This window comes from Cucurbita pepo, chromosome 15, assembly GCF_057944985.1.
Source record: "Cucurbita pepo subsp. pepo isolate OVF chromosome 15, ASM5794498v1, whole genome shotgun sequence".
In the NCBI taxonomy this organism is placed as follows: domain Eukaryota; kingdom Viridiplantae; phylum Streptophyta; class Magnoliopsida; order Cucurbitales; family Cucurbitaceae; genus Cucurbita; species Cucurbita pepo.
This window is the reverse complement of record NC_141812.1, coordinates 2,639,406-2,654,463: the sequence shown is the minus strand read 5'-3', so window position 1 is coordinate 2,654,463 and position 15,058 is coordinate 2,639,406. Positions and strand designations below refer to the sequence as shown.

The window sequence follows — 15,058 nt, the reverse complement described above, 5'->3', positions numbered from 1 at the left end:
CATAGCTAAGTAAATATAACATCAATTTTGACTCGATGATCTGTTCTTTCACACGTTAATAACTCTGGCTCAATTTGAATTCGACACCCGATGACTCTTGCTGTGAGATCTCACATCGATTGGAGAGGAAAACAAAGAATTCCTCATAAGGGCATGGAAACCTCTCCCTAGTAGACGCGTTTTAAAACCGTGAGGCTGACAACGATACGTAACGAGCCAAAACAGACAATATCTACTAACGGTGCGCATGAGCTGTTACACCTCCATTCCTCTAATCCCATGCGACATAGTTATGTTACTTACTCTTCACTTCTAAAAGTGAAAAGTATCCGACCAACATGAGTCATTTCAGCATGTTTTGTCCTCACTTACATGCATTATAGAATTGTGCCACCGAAAAGAAAAGTGTACTTTGTTGGTATAGATAGTAATTTTCAATTCTTTTAAGCCTTTCATCCTCAATATCGCTCTCATTCAGTTGTGGTCTCGGTTCATTCATTTACCTCTCATTTACTCGGGTGTCACACACGACAATTACTGAAGTAAAAATAAATAAATTATATTTCTAATCTTTAAAATTATTTCAATTAAAACCTCAAACAAATAATATATCAATTTAATTAATAATTTCCTAACTATTTTACCCGATTCATTTTAAACTCAACTCAAAATCACGTAAATAAAATTATTCTTCTCCCAAAATTCCAAAAAATTACGTGGTCGTTCATAGAGAAACCGCTCAGAAAGTCGTTAGTATCCATTAAGATCCCACATTTCTATTTACTATGACGTAAATTCCTACGAACGAAATTTCAACAACGAATCTAAATTGATTCAGTTATATAACTTTAGGGTATAATTTAAATTCCGTTCGATGATAATAATAATAATAATAAATTGTATGAAGGAATGCCTCATTGCAAAAGTCATCAAATTTGTCATTTTATGATTATCCTTATTAAGCCATCAACAAAGAATTCATCTCAAATTCCAAATTAAATTTTAAAAATTGATAGCAATTATTGAGTCTTTAATTTCCTAAAAATAAATAAATAAATAAATAAATAAATAAATAAAAACCTTATGAACCATATAGTTTGAGACATTTATGTATACCAAACCTTACCAAACTGTGTAGAATTGAAGCTATCAGCTTCACATTTGTTCTTCATTTTTCAAACCTCCAACTGCCTTCACTTAATTCAAATTCAAACAAATTTAATAATAATGTTCTTGTTTTATATTGTAATTTCTTAGCAAAATAGTCAAATTCCTTTGATCGAAAACTTCTAGAACTGATCGGAAGTAAAGGGTTTGAATCTGTTTTCGTCTCTAAACTTCTCGTTCTTCATTGATATCAACCGTTTGGGTTCGCTAGAAAAGTGAATCTGAGAGACGTCGGAGTAAAGGAGAGTACAAACGGTTGATATCAATGGATTTCCTTTTCGATGACTCAATCATAGTAACTCTAAGGTTAAACGTGTTTTTTCTGGAGTAATTCTATATTGGGTAACCTAACCTCCTGAGAATTTTTCTAGAATGCATGTGAGTGAGGACAAAACATGTTTGAAAGGACTTGTCTTTGTTTATGAGGATAGTCTTCAGAGTGAGTATCGTGATCATGTTACAGGGGAATGTTAGAGCCATTAGATGTCGATTCCAAATTCCGAATCCTGGGTATGTGCTATGACAAATAGAACTACGTCCACTTATATTTTTATCCTCCCGGAGATTTGAGAAGACTTGTGATTCAAAGAACGAGCGTAAACCCATCATCACTAACGCTAACTTCATAAAAAGGTTCGTGGAGATTCAAATGCAGGCAAGAAGTCTATCACGCCAATTTTGGGAGAAGGAAGCTTAAGCTCGAAGTCGAATCAATTGAGCGTTTTAGGTAAGACCCAGATCTCCGTTAGAGAAAATTTCCATTTACCATGAAAGTTAGCCCACGATTCTTGTTCTTACAGTTTCATAGAAAATTCGGAGAAAGTTTCACGAAGCGCTCAGAAATCGAAAATAACTGTACCTAAACTGTAACAAAAATGTAAACAAAATTAAAACTTCTACATTATCATTGATATCGACATTTTAGAACCCTAGTTGCTCGACCGATTACCGATAAAAATATCTGAAAGTTTAGAATTTAAATAAACAAAATTAGCGATAATCGAGTGGATAAATATTAACGGAAGTAAATGTAATAAGCCTCCTTAAATCTTTGACATAATCTCAGTTGGTATTGACTTATTAATTTATTCATAGTTAGATAACGCCTTGAATACATGCAGCTCATGGGGGGTAAGCTCCATACTTTATTGTAATTTTATAATCTATAGTTTTTATTTATTCCCAAACCTTATTATAATTTTATAATATATAGTTTTTATTTATTTGGTTGAAGCAAGGTATCAACACATAAGAGACAGTGAGAAAAATGACAAAAAAAGTCAACCTTTCTTACATCATTAATGCCTTCCTTGACTATCTTAATAAAGTGGGGATTATATATATATATATATATATATATATATATATATATATATATATATATATATATATATATATATATAATTTTTATTTATTATTATTACTTTTATGAAGAAGATTAATTGTTAGGTGGGTTTTTACCAAAGTTGTATGACTTCCTTGGTAGACTTTGGATTTTTTTTTCTTAAATTAATAAAATAATATTCAACCAAATATGAATAAATATCGAGATTTAATTAATACATAAATATCGTAAATAAGAAGATACCATCGTGCTCCCTCGACCATCCAACCAACATGAAATTTGTATGCTAAGATGTATAAACCTCCATAGACCATGCTCGTAAAGGCTAAGCTGTGTACGATGTAGAGGAATTATATAAGCATGTATGGAGGTTGTTTTGCATCATATATTATACCATGATTATAAGATATGGGGACCCTATGCATTTTTGTATGATGCTTGCACACTATGACATGTACGGACGTGTATAATATGATATATAATTTATGACATTATGTTTACCATGATGTAATGATGGTCTTTCCGTCCATGGTATTTGACATGGAGCCCATTAGCGAGTGCTAGCTTGATGAACCAGGTGTTAGGAATCACGAACCTCCATAAAGGTATGATATTGTCCGCTTTCTTTTGGTTTCCTCAAAATGCCTCGTACCAATGGAGATGAATTCCTTACTTAAAACTCATGATCCGATCTTGAATTAGTCAATGTGGGACTCCCTCGCAACAATCTTCAATAGCCCTCCTCTCGAACAAAGTTGTGATGTCGCACATTGGTTGGGGAGGAGAACAAACCACCATTTATAAGGGTGTGGAAACCTTCCCCTAGCAGACTCGTTTTAAAGCCTTGAGGGGAAGCCCGAAAGGAAAAGCCCAAAGAGGACAATATCTGCTAGCGGTGGATCTGGGTCGTTACAAAAGTACACCATAGAGCCTCCCCTGAGACCTATAGAGCCTTGAATAGTCTCCCCTTAATCAAGACTCGACTCATTTCTCTAGAGTCCTCGAACAAAGTATACCATTTTTTCAACCTTTGAGTCACTTTTGACTACACCTTCGAAGCTCACAACTCGACACTTGAGAATTCTATTAACATGACTAAGTTAAGAGCATGACTCTGATACCATGTTAGGAATCACAAACTTCTACAATGGTATGATATTGTCTACTTTGAGCACTTTTGGTTTCCTCAAAAGGTCTCGTACCAATGGAGATATATCCTAGCCATTGTGTAGCTCCTCCTAACAATTCTCAACACTAGGCCCAGAGATGTGTGAGCCCGCCTTGTGGACCCATGCTCGTGTAGGTCACGTGTAGGGAAGTACTACACATCCAACTTTGTTCGGACTAGAAAGCTACCTAAGGTCATGATATGCTATGTTAGAAGGGACCGTATAGGTCCTACCATGTTGCATATTTTTGAATTTTCCAACCCCAATAATGAAATTACTTACTGAGTATTTCTTATAATACTCAAGTCATGTGTCACTCTTACATTTCAAGTAAAGGTAAGGCACCGATGTACGAATGACGGGGGCGTCGACTTGAAAACCATGAAACTTGTGTTAGTATCGTCGCATTTTATTTATTTTGTAGCTCTAAGATTAGATCAAGGTATCGTTTTATTCTTTTGTTTGTTTTGATTAAAATTTCACGTGGTTTATCTTTCCGTTGTTTTGTTTTAAGACATTTATTATGAATGTTTAAGTCCATAGCAACATTTTATTAATTATTTTAAATGAATATTTCTGCACTTAAAAGTCACATCATGCATGTAGTAGCGGCTCTATTTACCTAGAAATTAGGGTCGTTACAATTTTTCTCACGTGTTTATATTGATGACATAATACTAATTCTGAATTATATAAAATTTCACTTTAACGTAAAATGTTGACTACTTAAGAAATTTCAAACGAATGATTTGGAATGACTCAAACGCACTCAGTAAACATAATGTCAACACGAATATAACTTAGTTCTTATAGCATCTGTAAGAGCTCAAGCCCACTGACGGTAGATATTGTCTTCTTCAGGTTTTCTCCTCAAGGTTTTTAAAACTCATTCTCTAGGGAGAGGTTTCCACACCCTTATAAAGAATGTTTGGTTCCCCTCTTCAGTCGACGTGGGATCTCACAATCCACCCCCTTCAGGGCCGAACGTCCTCGCTAACACTCGTTCCCCTCTTCAGTTGATGTGGGATCTCACGATCCACCCCCCTCCTTCAGGGCTTAGCATACTCGTTGGCGCTCGTTCTTCTCTCAAATCGATGTGGGATCTCTCAATCCACCCCCCTTCGGAACTTAGTGTCCTCGTTGGCACTCGTTTTTCTCTCGAATCGATGTGAGATCTCACAATCTACCCCCCCTTCAGGTCCCAACGTACCCACTTGCACACCACCCCCTTTTGAGGCTCAAGGTCCTCGCTGACACACCGCCTGATGTCTAACCTGATACCATTTGAAAACGCACAGGCTCATCACTAGCAAATATTGTCTTCTTTGGGTTTTCCCTTTCGAGTTTCCCCTCAAGGTTTTAAAAACGCATCTTCTAAAGAAAGATTTCACACCCTTGTAAAGAATGTTTCATTCCCCTCTCCAACCATCGTGTTTAAATAAACTTACAAATGTATATAACCAAAATATACATTTTGAGTCCACATTTCCCTAACATGGGACAATAGATATATAAAGTAATTGCCAAATGTATAGTGTTTGAAGCCATTCTCTATTATGTATTATCCTTTATTATCAGAGATAAACAAGCACTTCAATGTACATAATGTGGAAACAAATGTTCAATAAATAAATAAATAACTATGAGAGAGTAAAATAAAAACTAAATATTAAGCACCCAATAGAAAATGTTTTAACATGACTTGTTTGGTTGTCCTATGTAACATGGATGTCTGGTTCTTCACTGTCGTTGTTGCTGTTGTTGGATGTTGATCAACTTGTAATAAGCTCCATTCTTGTTCTCACAAAGGCTCGAATGAGTCCCTTGTTCTACTATCTTACCATCTTGGATCACTGAGATTTGGTCGCAATTTTTAATGGTGGAAAGCCTGTGAGCAACCACCACAGTTGTTCTGTGCTTCATCAGTCTATCTAAGGCTTGTTGAACCACGCGTTCCGATTCGACGTCGAGAGCGCTCGTGGCTTCGTCGAGTAGTAGGATTTCTGGGTTCTTCAGGACTGCTCGTGCAATGGCTATCCTCTGTCGTTGCCCACCCGAGAGTTGGATCCCTCTTTCACCGACTTTTGTTGAGTAGCCTTCAGGGAGAGCACTGATGAAGGTATGCGCGTTGGCGAGCTTTGCTGCTTCGAATACTTCGGCTTCGGAAGCTCCTTCTTTCCCGTAAAGAATGTTCTCGTAAATCGATGTGGCGAAAAGAGCCGGTTCTTGTTGGACGAGGCCTATGTGCTTTCTCAGAGATTTGACCTTCAGTTTTTTTATATCTCTTCCTGCAAGTCAATTCTTTCATGAATCAGAACGTCTATTGATAGATAGCCTGATCTATTCTCATAGATCGAAATAGTCAAAACGTCTCGAGAGAGAAACTTACCGTCAATCATCACCCTCCCAGCTATCGGATCGTAAAAACGCAGTATAAGGGCTAAAACAGAGCTTTTCCCTGAGCCGCTTTGCCCAACTAAGGCTATACTCTTGCCTGATCTCACTTTAAGATTGAAATCTTTGAAGATCAAAACATCTGGTCTTGATGGATAGCTGAACTCGACGTTCTTCAGCTCAATGGTACCCTCCACGACATTTAGCTCTTCACCGACATCGCCCGACACCTCTGTTTGTCGATCCATCACCTCGAACACTGATGCCACCATCTGATTTCCCTTTAAAAGGTCAGGGGCTAGTGCCAAAGTCTCACCCATTGCTAATGCTGTTACTATCAAAACCATGAATGCTTTCATAATAGATTTGAAGCTAGCAAGTCCCTGTCCCATCAAGACCGAACCGTACCTGCATAAATCACATACCGAACCGGGCGATGTAGTTGAGGCAATAGTAAAATTAATTCTGTTTAATTCAAACATGTTCTTAAATCACATACCACAAGGCCAAACCATAAGATGAAAAGATGAAGAACTGCGAGACACCGTAGAATATGCCAGCGATCTGTCCACGTTTAAGTGAACGTCTCGAGGGCTCAACAAGCTCCTTAGCATATAGATCGAGGACCTTCTCCTCGGAACAAAATGCAGCAACAGTTCTAATATTGCCAACTGCCTCACCGGCCAGTGTATTGGCTTTCAGGTATGCTTTACTCAAATTTCCACCATAGCCTTGCATAAAAAGTTTCTAAAACACATGGAAAATGCAGTTTCATGAGGAAATATTCGAAATTTCGGGGAACGAAATAAGCAACTTAGAGAAGTCGTGATAGAAAACCTCGCTAATGTGACCGCTAATGATCAATGGATAAGTAGCCAGGACAACTAAAGTGATTCTCCAATTCAATATGAACGCAATGATGAACGATGCAACGACCAAAGCTAGATTCTGCAGAAGAATTGTCGAGCGGTCGACAACTATAGTTCGTAACAAAGTTGCATCGGTTTCTAGGCGTGACGAAAGCATAGCACTCGTGTTGTCTATATCATCGAACCATCCTATCTCGTTTCTCAACATAGCTGCAAAAAACCAAAAGTTGCTCAGAGAAAACAAGTTTCATGAGTCGCTCAAAATATGTGTTCAGATTGCAGTATACCGTGGAACATCTTTTCTCGAACTCGAAGAGTGAGTCGCTCTCCCATAATTCCGAAACAGAGATGCTCGACTGCATGAAAAATGACGGTTAAAACTGCACCACCACAGAAAAGCAATGAAATCTTCTTGATCTCATGTTGAGTTGTATTCCAGTCCATATAAAAAGCAACAAGAGCCTGAGAGACCCCAAGAGCAAAAAGGGGCATCTGGGATCCAGTAACGAACGCTCCAATGACGCCAACGACTCCATACATCCAATCCGGTCCGACCATGGAGTAAAGTCTTTTTGCTGAAATATGCTTCGGTTTCTCCATTTCCATTCCATCGACTCCAATCCGTCCCAGAGATTCTTTCTCAGAGCGAAAACTCGCACCAAAGCTTGTTGTTGTGCGAGATAATTCTCGCGAGTACTTTATACTACAAGGCCATATTCGAAAACAGTTAAACAAGAAGCATTTGAGAAACTCATTGATTCATGTAAAACGATGAAACGAACTTGAATTTGTCGATTATTGTTGTATGGTAGGCTAAAATGAGAGTGAAATACCTTGGTGGTCGACCCAACTGTCCAATCGAAGGATGGCGTTGCAGAGATGCCGTTTCTTGAAACTGTACAAGTGATGCATAAACACTGTCCGGGTTTGAAATGAGCTCATCATGGCTTCCAGTTTCAACTATCTTCCCCTCTTGAACGACAGCAATCACATCTGCATTCCTTATGGTAGATAGACGATGAGCGACCACTACAGTCGTTCGACCAACCATGACACGATCGAGTGCTTCTTGAACACTCTTCTCGGATTCTGCATCTAGTGCGCTGGTTGCCTCATCCAACAGCAGGATCGATGGATTTTTAACGATTGCACGAGATATTGCAATCCTTTGCTTTTGTCCTCCAGATAATTGGACCCCTCTTTCACCAACCTAGAACAACACATCTAATATTATTTTCAACTCAAATTCTCATCGTTATTTCTCAGAGATGGATAATATTACCTGAGTTTCAAATCTTTCAGGGAGATTGTTTATAAACGATAACGCCTCAGAAAGTTTCGCTGCACGTGTGATGTCCTCGAGCGTAGCATCGTCTTTTCCATATAGAATGTTCTCCCTAATGCTCGTAGCAAAGAGGGCAGGCTCTTGATTGACCAGACCAATTTGCTGCCTAAGCCACTTGAGATCCAGCTCCTTGATGTTATTACCATCTAGTAGAATCTCTCCAGAAATCGGTTCATAGAACCGTTCGATCAAAGATATGACCGTGCTCTTTCCTGACCCACTTCCTCCCACAAGAGCTACAATCTTGCCCGCAGGAATATCGAGAGATAACTTATTAAATATAATTACATCCGAACGAGAAGGATAGCTGAAACTGACATCCTTGAATTGAATATGACCGTCGAGCTTGTTTAGTTTCCGACCAATTTTGGAGCTGCTTTTGCTAACTGTGTTTCTTTCTATCATCTGAAAAATAGGATACGCTGCTGCCTTTGCTCGAACGAAGGCAGAAATATCCGGTGCAGCCTGCCCAAGTGACCTGAAGCAATGTAACCATTAATAATAAGTGCAACCATTAGCATGAAGCTTGGATTACCAGCTCACTAGAATTACGTAGCACTCATTTTGAGATAAGATGAAAGACTTACAGGCCAGAAATGACAACATTAAGCATTGTGGTGAAGGAGTCTCCGCCATTGGCAATACCCTTATGAACAACAATGCTGGTAAACCAAACTAGCAGAGCCCATGACAAGAAAAGAACACAATGCATGGACCCCAGGCCAAGTCCCTTAGCCAGCCCTGCTTTTCTACCATACTTGTAGGTATTCCTGAGAGCTCCTTTGTATAATCCTACAGCCCTTTCTTCCCCAGCAAATGCTTGAACTGTTCTAACATTTCCTAGAATCTGAGAGGACAAAAACAGAAGAAAAGGGATGAAGAGAGCTACAATATACAGCTAATTAAGCAAAGAAAAGGTGGATTTGTTTCCACTCGAATTGAATCATCGACTTTTAGAATGAAAATTGATGCTTTACCCATTGTATGTTCGAATTGGCGAAAAAAAATGCTGCTTACCATTTACTAGTTAACATATTTAAGTTTCCTATATATAATTTAAGGCAACTATAACTCATTTGCTTTCCTGATTGACATTAAATGTGTAACGGCCCAAGCCAACCGCTAGCAGATGTTGTCCTCTTTTATAATAAAAGAAAAAATAACAAAACGAGATTATATTATCTATTATTTTTTAGAAAACTATAAAAAAAAAAATGATTCTATTATTCATTCTAGAATCTATAAAGAGTTTAGTTTTCTATCAAAAGAAGATATTAAAATTTCTAATAGATTAATTAAATTAAATCTCAAAGAATCCCATGATTCAATCTATTATTCAGTAAATACATGTACATTTTTTTGAATCGTTTCATTCGCGAGGAGCTGGATGAGAAGAAACTCTCATGTCCGGTTCTGTAGTAGAGATGGAATTGAGAAATAACCATCAACTATAACCCGAAAAGAACCAGATTTCGTAAACACCATAGAGGAAGAATGAAAGGAATATCTTATCGAGGCAATCGTATTTGCTTCGGTAGATACGCTATTCAAGCACTTGAACCCGCTTGGATCACATCTAGACAAATCGAAGCGGGACGAAGGGCAATGACACGAAATGCACGACGCGGCGGAAAATCAGGTCAAGCTCCGGAACCGGAACCCATTTCTTCTTGAACCTACTTATTAATGAGAAAGAACAGTAAGGAAGGCTTTCTCTCAAGGTTTTTAAAATGTGTCTGTTAGGGAGATGTTTCCACACTCTTATGAAGAATGTTTTGTTCTCCTCCCTCACTGATGTGGGATCTCACAATCCACCCCCCTTCGGGGCCCAACATCCTAGCTGGCACATCGCCTCATGTCAACCCCCCTTTGGGACTCAGCCTCCTCGCGGGCACATCGCCCGATGCCTGGCTTTAATACCATTTGTAACGGCCCAAGCCCACCGCTAGCAGATATTTTCCTCTTTGGACTTTCCCTTAAGGTTTTTATTTAAAACGTGTTTGCTAGGGAGAGGTTTACACATCCTAATAAAGAATGTTTCGTTCTCCTCCCCAACCGATGTGGGATCTCACAAAACATAAGGTAAATAATAAGGTTTAAACTTTTACATATGTTATTGATCATTCAAAAGTTTAAGCCAACGAGTTAACGTACATATAATCGAAACAATGTCTAGATGAGTAGATCAGAGAAAGTTCTAACCTCTTCAGCAATCTCACCAGCCTTGACATAGGATTTTCTTATTTTGGCAATAAGTCCAATGGTGACAAAGGCATAGAGACCACCAGCAAGTGCAATCAAGGGAACAATAGATAATGTGACAAGACTGATTTGCCATACCCTCACAAATCCAATGATAAACCCTGATATAAACCGGCTTATATAGTGCAAAAAGTTCCCCACCTGCAAAACCCAACAACTCTATCAGGCATTTCATCAAACACCTTAACCGCAACTCATTCGTTCAAGATAAAAAAAACAGAGTAAAGAGATCAAAACAAAACTTCACAATTCTAATGCTAAGAACAACACATCATACTTAAATCTTAGTATTCAAATCAAGAATCAGCTAGTGCAAAAAGTTCCCCACCTGTAGAACCCACTAACTCTTTCAGGCATTTCATCAAACACCTTAACCGCAACTCATTCGTTCAAGATAAAAACAACGGAGTACAGAGATCAAAACAAAACCCAACAATTCTAATGCTAAGAACAACACATAAAAATTAAATCTCAGTTCCAAATTCAAGAATCAGCAGTTTAATTTCTTCGCATCTCAAAATCTAAATTATCTCATAAGAACACAATAAACACTGAAGACCCATCATTAATGGATGGGTTACAACAATAATCGTACAAAAAATGAATGCATAAACAACTAAAATTGATTTTTTCAAAAGGGTTTAGATTAATTTGGGAATAAAAGTCACAAAACTGAGAATGAATGAGCAGCCTTACCAACGCAGCCGCGACTTATTTAATGTTCTCAACCATTGCATTTACTCCACACTCGTTTATCAAACCATTATAGAAAGGAAATGTCAGATTCTTTTATGTCAAAGATAAATTCACAACCATCCATCTCTAATTGCATTAAATTTTTATTAATATATATATTATATATTATTATTATTAAATTATTAAAAATACCCGAAAAAAATTAGTTTCAATTATACTTCAAACTAAAAAAAAAAAATTATTTCAAAGGGTATAATAGTAATTTGGATAGTCACACTGTTTTAGGTCATCACTGTTCCATGTCTCGATTTCCGTCTGACATTCTAAATGATTTTCATTTTGAAACGTTAATAAAAAGTTCAAGTATTTCGAAGCTCGTTTAAGAACGATGCATGGTGGGTCGGGGTCGGGTAACATTAAAAACGAGAGATTGTCGAGGTACCTTCTCGGAAATGGCGTCTTGAACAACAACAATATCACTTGTAATAGCAGCAATGACTTCACCGGTTGAAGCTTCAGTGTCAAAGAGGCTAATGTCTTGACTCAACATTGATCTTAAATAAGCCATTCTCATTTTGGCTGCTTGTCTCTCTCCACTGTGCATCCAACAAGCCACCTCTGTATTTACCAATTTTTTATTTTATTTTTTAAATTTTAAACCATTTTTTTAATTTAATTTTAATTTTAAAAAAAAAAATTAACATACCTGCCCATGATGAGAATAGTATAGCCACACTTAGATATAAAAAATCCAAAGAGTACTGCAAAATAAAAAAATAATAAAAAATTAGCCTCGATTGCTCGAGAATATAAGGAATTGACCAGGTCAATAGTGTCGTGTTAAACTATTATCTTTCTAGGTTTTTTAATTTAAGCTTGTAAATGTCATTTTCATTTAACGATTGTTTGAAAAAGAAAGATGATTATTAAAAGCGTATTCAAAAATGTATTTTAGAAAATGATTAGTGATACCCTGTTGAACTATTATCCCGGATTTCACGTAGTGCCCGTTAAACTACAATTCTAGGTTTTTAGTTTCTGGGTTGTTAAATTTAAGCTTGTAAATGTTATTTTCACTTATTCAGTTTCCTTGTTTTGTTACGTTGTTTCTGTAATGTAGCAGCTCAAGTCTACCGCTAGTAGATATTGTCTTCTTTGGTCTTTCACTTCTCGGTTTCCTCTCAAGGTTTTTAAAAAGTGTCTGTTAGTGAGCGACTTCCACACCCTCATAAAGAATGTTTCATTCTCCTCCCCAACTGATGTGGGATCTCGGTTATCCCAGATTTTCAATGGTACCTGTTAAACTATTATTCCGAGTTTTTAGTTTCTGGGTTTTCAAATCTAAGTTTATAAATATTATTTCCACCGATCCGTTTCCTTATTTTGTTACCTCCTGGTACCCAATTAAACTATTATCCTGGATTTTCAATAATACCCAGTTAAACTCTTATTGCGAGTTTTAAGCTTCTGGGTTTTCAAATTTAAGCTCATAAACACTATTTCCACCGACCCGTTTCCTAATTTCATTATCTCATGGTACCCAATTAAACTATTACCCCAGATCTTCAATAAATACCCCGTTAAACTATTATTCCGAGTTTTTAGCTTCTGGGTTTTCAAATTTAAGCTTATAAACACTATTTTCACGGACCAGTTCCTTAAAGAAACTAAAATGATTATGAAACGAGCGTACCTTGGCAACCTTTGGAGCAGCTTCTTCGGGGAAGAGATAAGCCATACCAATGATATTAATAAGCTTCCCAAAGAAGATGAAGAAGACAGGAACAGAAGCACCATGAAGACAAGCTCCAATGGAACCAAAAGCCATGAGAAAATAATCATAACAATCAGCAAAAGCAAAAAGCTTATAAAAAGCAACTTTGTTTTGGTGTTCCTTCTTCTTCTTCTTCACTTTGTGTTCATCCTCCTTGTCCATGGCCTCCTCCTCGTACGAACATGGTGATGATCCATGGCTTCTCATTGTCTTTCAGATCTCTGCAACAATGGAGGGAGTGTAAGAGGGTGTAGGTATTATAAGAGGTGGTGGGAGGTGGATAGGGAGAGGGGAGTTGGAGGGCTACGTTAAATGCACTAAAGAGCCCTTTTGTGAGCTCCTATGTCTTGTGATGGGCAGGTTTTTGTTATAAATGTTGGCTTAACTTTTTGGGTCGGTTCGGTTCGGTTTATTTGTTGAATTGTTTTCGGTAATAATCTCGATCGCTCGTCAGGTTGGAGGTTGGAGGTTGGAGGTTTGAGAGAGAGAAATTGATATGATAAGAAATCACTGCAAGAAGAGTAAGATTCGGATTACCTTGTTGATTGAATATCTCAAGTCAAGAACATTGTTTGAGATTCGAATCACTCAGCAAGATTTAATCCGAATCTTACTTCCCTTGCAGTGATTTCCACATATCATTTGATATCAGAGTATATTGTATGATTGATGTCTCTTGATTCATATCATAAATTGATTATTCAGTGACGATATTTGAGATTGTGTTTGTTTAGTTTTTGTTCGTCATGGGTTCGAGTTCGGTAACGACGAAAATGTGAATTTGATTTCTTTTTCGGTTCAATTAATTTTAAAAGATACTTTTGAAATTTGCACTTTGTCTCAAAATTACAAGGGTCGATGAAATAATAATAATAATAATAATTTTTTTTAAAAAAAATGCGGATGAAAAAAATTAACTATTTATTTCTAAAATACCCTTTAATTATAAGTGTTTAAAAAATACCCTTAATCTGAATATGAAGCGTCGTTTTCATTCTATATATTAACGGTAATAATTTTTTTTAATTTTTTTTATAAAGGTAAAAAAATGTTAATACTAAAAAAAAGTTTAAGGGTATATTTAAAAAGAAAAATTGACCGTTTGGTATAATTTTTTCAAAATTAATCGACGGTTTTTATAAATTAATTCTGCAGTAAATTATTAAATTTTATTCTCATTTGTAAATCAAATAATTTAGATAGATTTTTTTAATGCTTTATTTATTATTATTATTATTATTACTATTATTATTTGAAATTATTTTAATGTTTTATTACGTGTCGAGCTGCTAATTTTGAAATGATGGGCACGTCTAGGTACGGTTAAATTGAGATCATTTTAGACCTAACGTTATAAACAAAAATATTATAAAAATTAGAGGTGTACACGGGTTAGGTTGGGTTAAAATTCTTTTGGGTCAGCTCAAAATTTGGTGACCCGAGCAACTCAAATAGAGTTCACAATACATGTTACATTAATAATTAAAATCTCATAAAATCACACTGTATTACTGATATCGATTACAAATGTTAAATATGCTTGATTTTTTAAAAAAGTAGAGCAAGATCGGGTTGATCTGACTAGAGAAATATCAACTCGTAAATCGAAACCCAGTCTAATATTTATGATTTGGGTCGAGTAGACTGAATTGGTCAGATTATAAGGTCATATGAACACTCCTGATTAAAAAAAATATTAGTTAAAAAAGAAAACGAATAACACACTAATTACTATAATTAGAATCTATTAGCATCTAAATTAATCAGTAATTAAAACGAATTAATGACTAATAAATTAATATTTACATTGAATTTAAAAAAATATTAAATTTTTATTTATTTAAAAATATAATTTTAAAAGTATTCATTAAAGAAGTGTGTGCGGTTGGGTTAGTGAATATTTCCAAAATTAAAAACTGAAAAAAATAAAAAAAAATAATAAAAAAATAAAAAAGGAAATTATGAAACAGAAAGTGAAAATTAAAGATGTGTGGGGAGGGGAACAATAATTAGGTGTATAATAATTAAAACAAGGTC

General features: G+C 36.2%; 1 protein-coding gene across 1 annotated transcript; it reads right to left on the bottom strand.

Annotated features, from left to right (window-relative positions):
• Positions 1-5,216: 5,216 nt before the first annotated feature.
• Positions 5,217-13,336, bottom strand: LOC111811475 (ABC transporter B family member 2). Its single transcript, XM_023698339.2, has 12 exons — positions 12,941-13,336; positions 11,954-12,008; positions 11,690-11,865; positions 10,492-10,692; positions 8,877-9,136; positions 8,227-8,767; positions 7,778-8,154; positions 7,232-7,647; positions 6,913-7,154; positions 6,575-6,822; positions 6,071-6,483; positions 5,217-5,969 (listed from the first exon to the last, which is right to left on the bottom strand). Exons 1-12 carry the CDS (start codon positions 13,226-13,228, stop codon positions 5,422-5,424), a joined length of 3,765 nt encoding a protein of 1,254 aa, XP_023554107.1. The 5' UTR covers positions 13,229-13,336; the 3' UTR covers positions 5,217-5,421.
• Positions 13,337-15,058: the final 1,722 nt, after the last annotated feature.

What these genes read in the sequence shown, in the direction of transcription:
- LOC111811475 (XM_023698339.2), bottom strand. Translation starts at nt 13,228, where the DNA reads ATGAGAAGCCATGGATCATCACCATGTTCGTACGAGGAGGAGGCCATG. An exon ending in AAGACGCCATTTCCGAGAAG is followed by an intron (nt 10,693 to 11,689) that starts GTACCTCGACAA and finishes TGGGTTTTGCAG; the next exon opens with GTGGGGAACTTTTTGCACTA. An exon ending in TCTTATGGTTTGGCCTTGTG is followed by an intron (nt 6,484 to 6,574) that starts GTATGTGATTTA and finishes TGATTTATGCAG; the next exon opens with GTACGGTTCGGTCTTGATGG.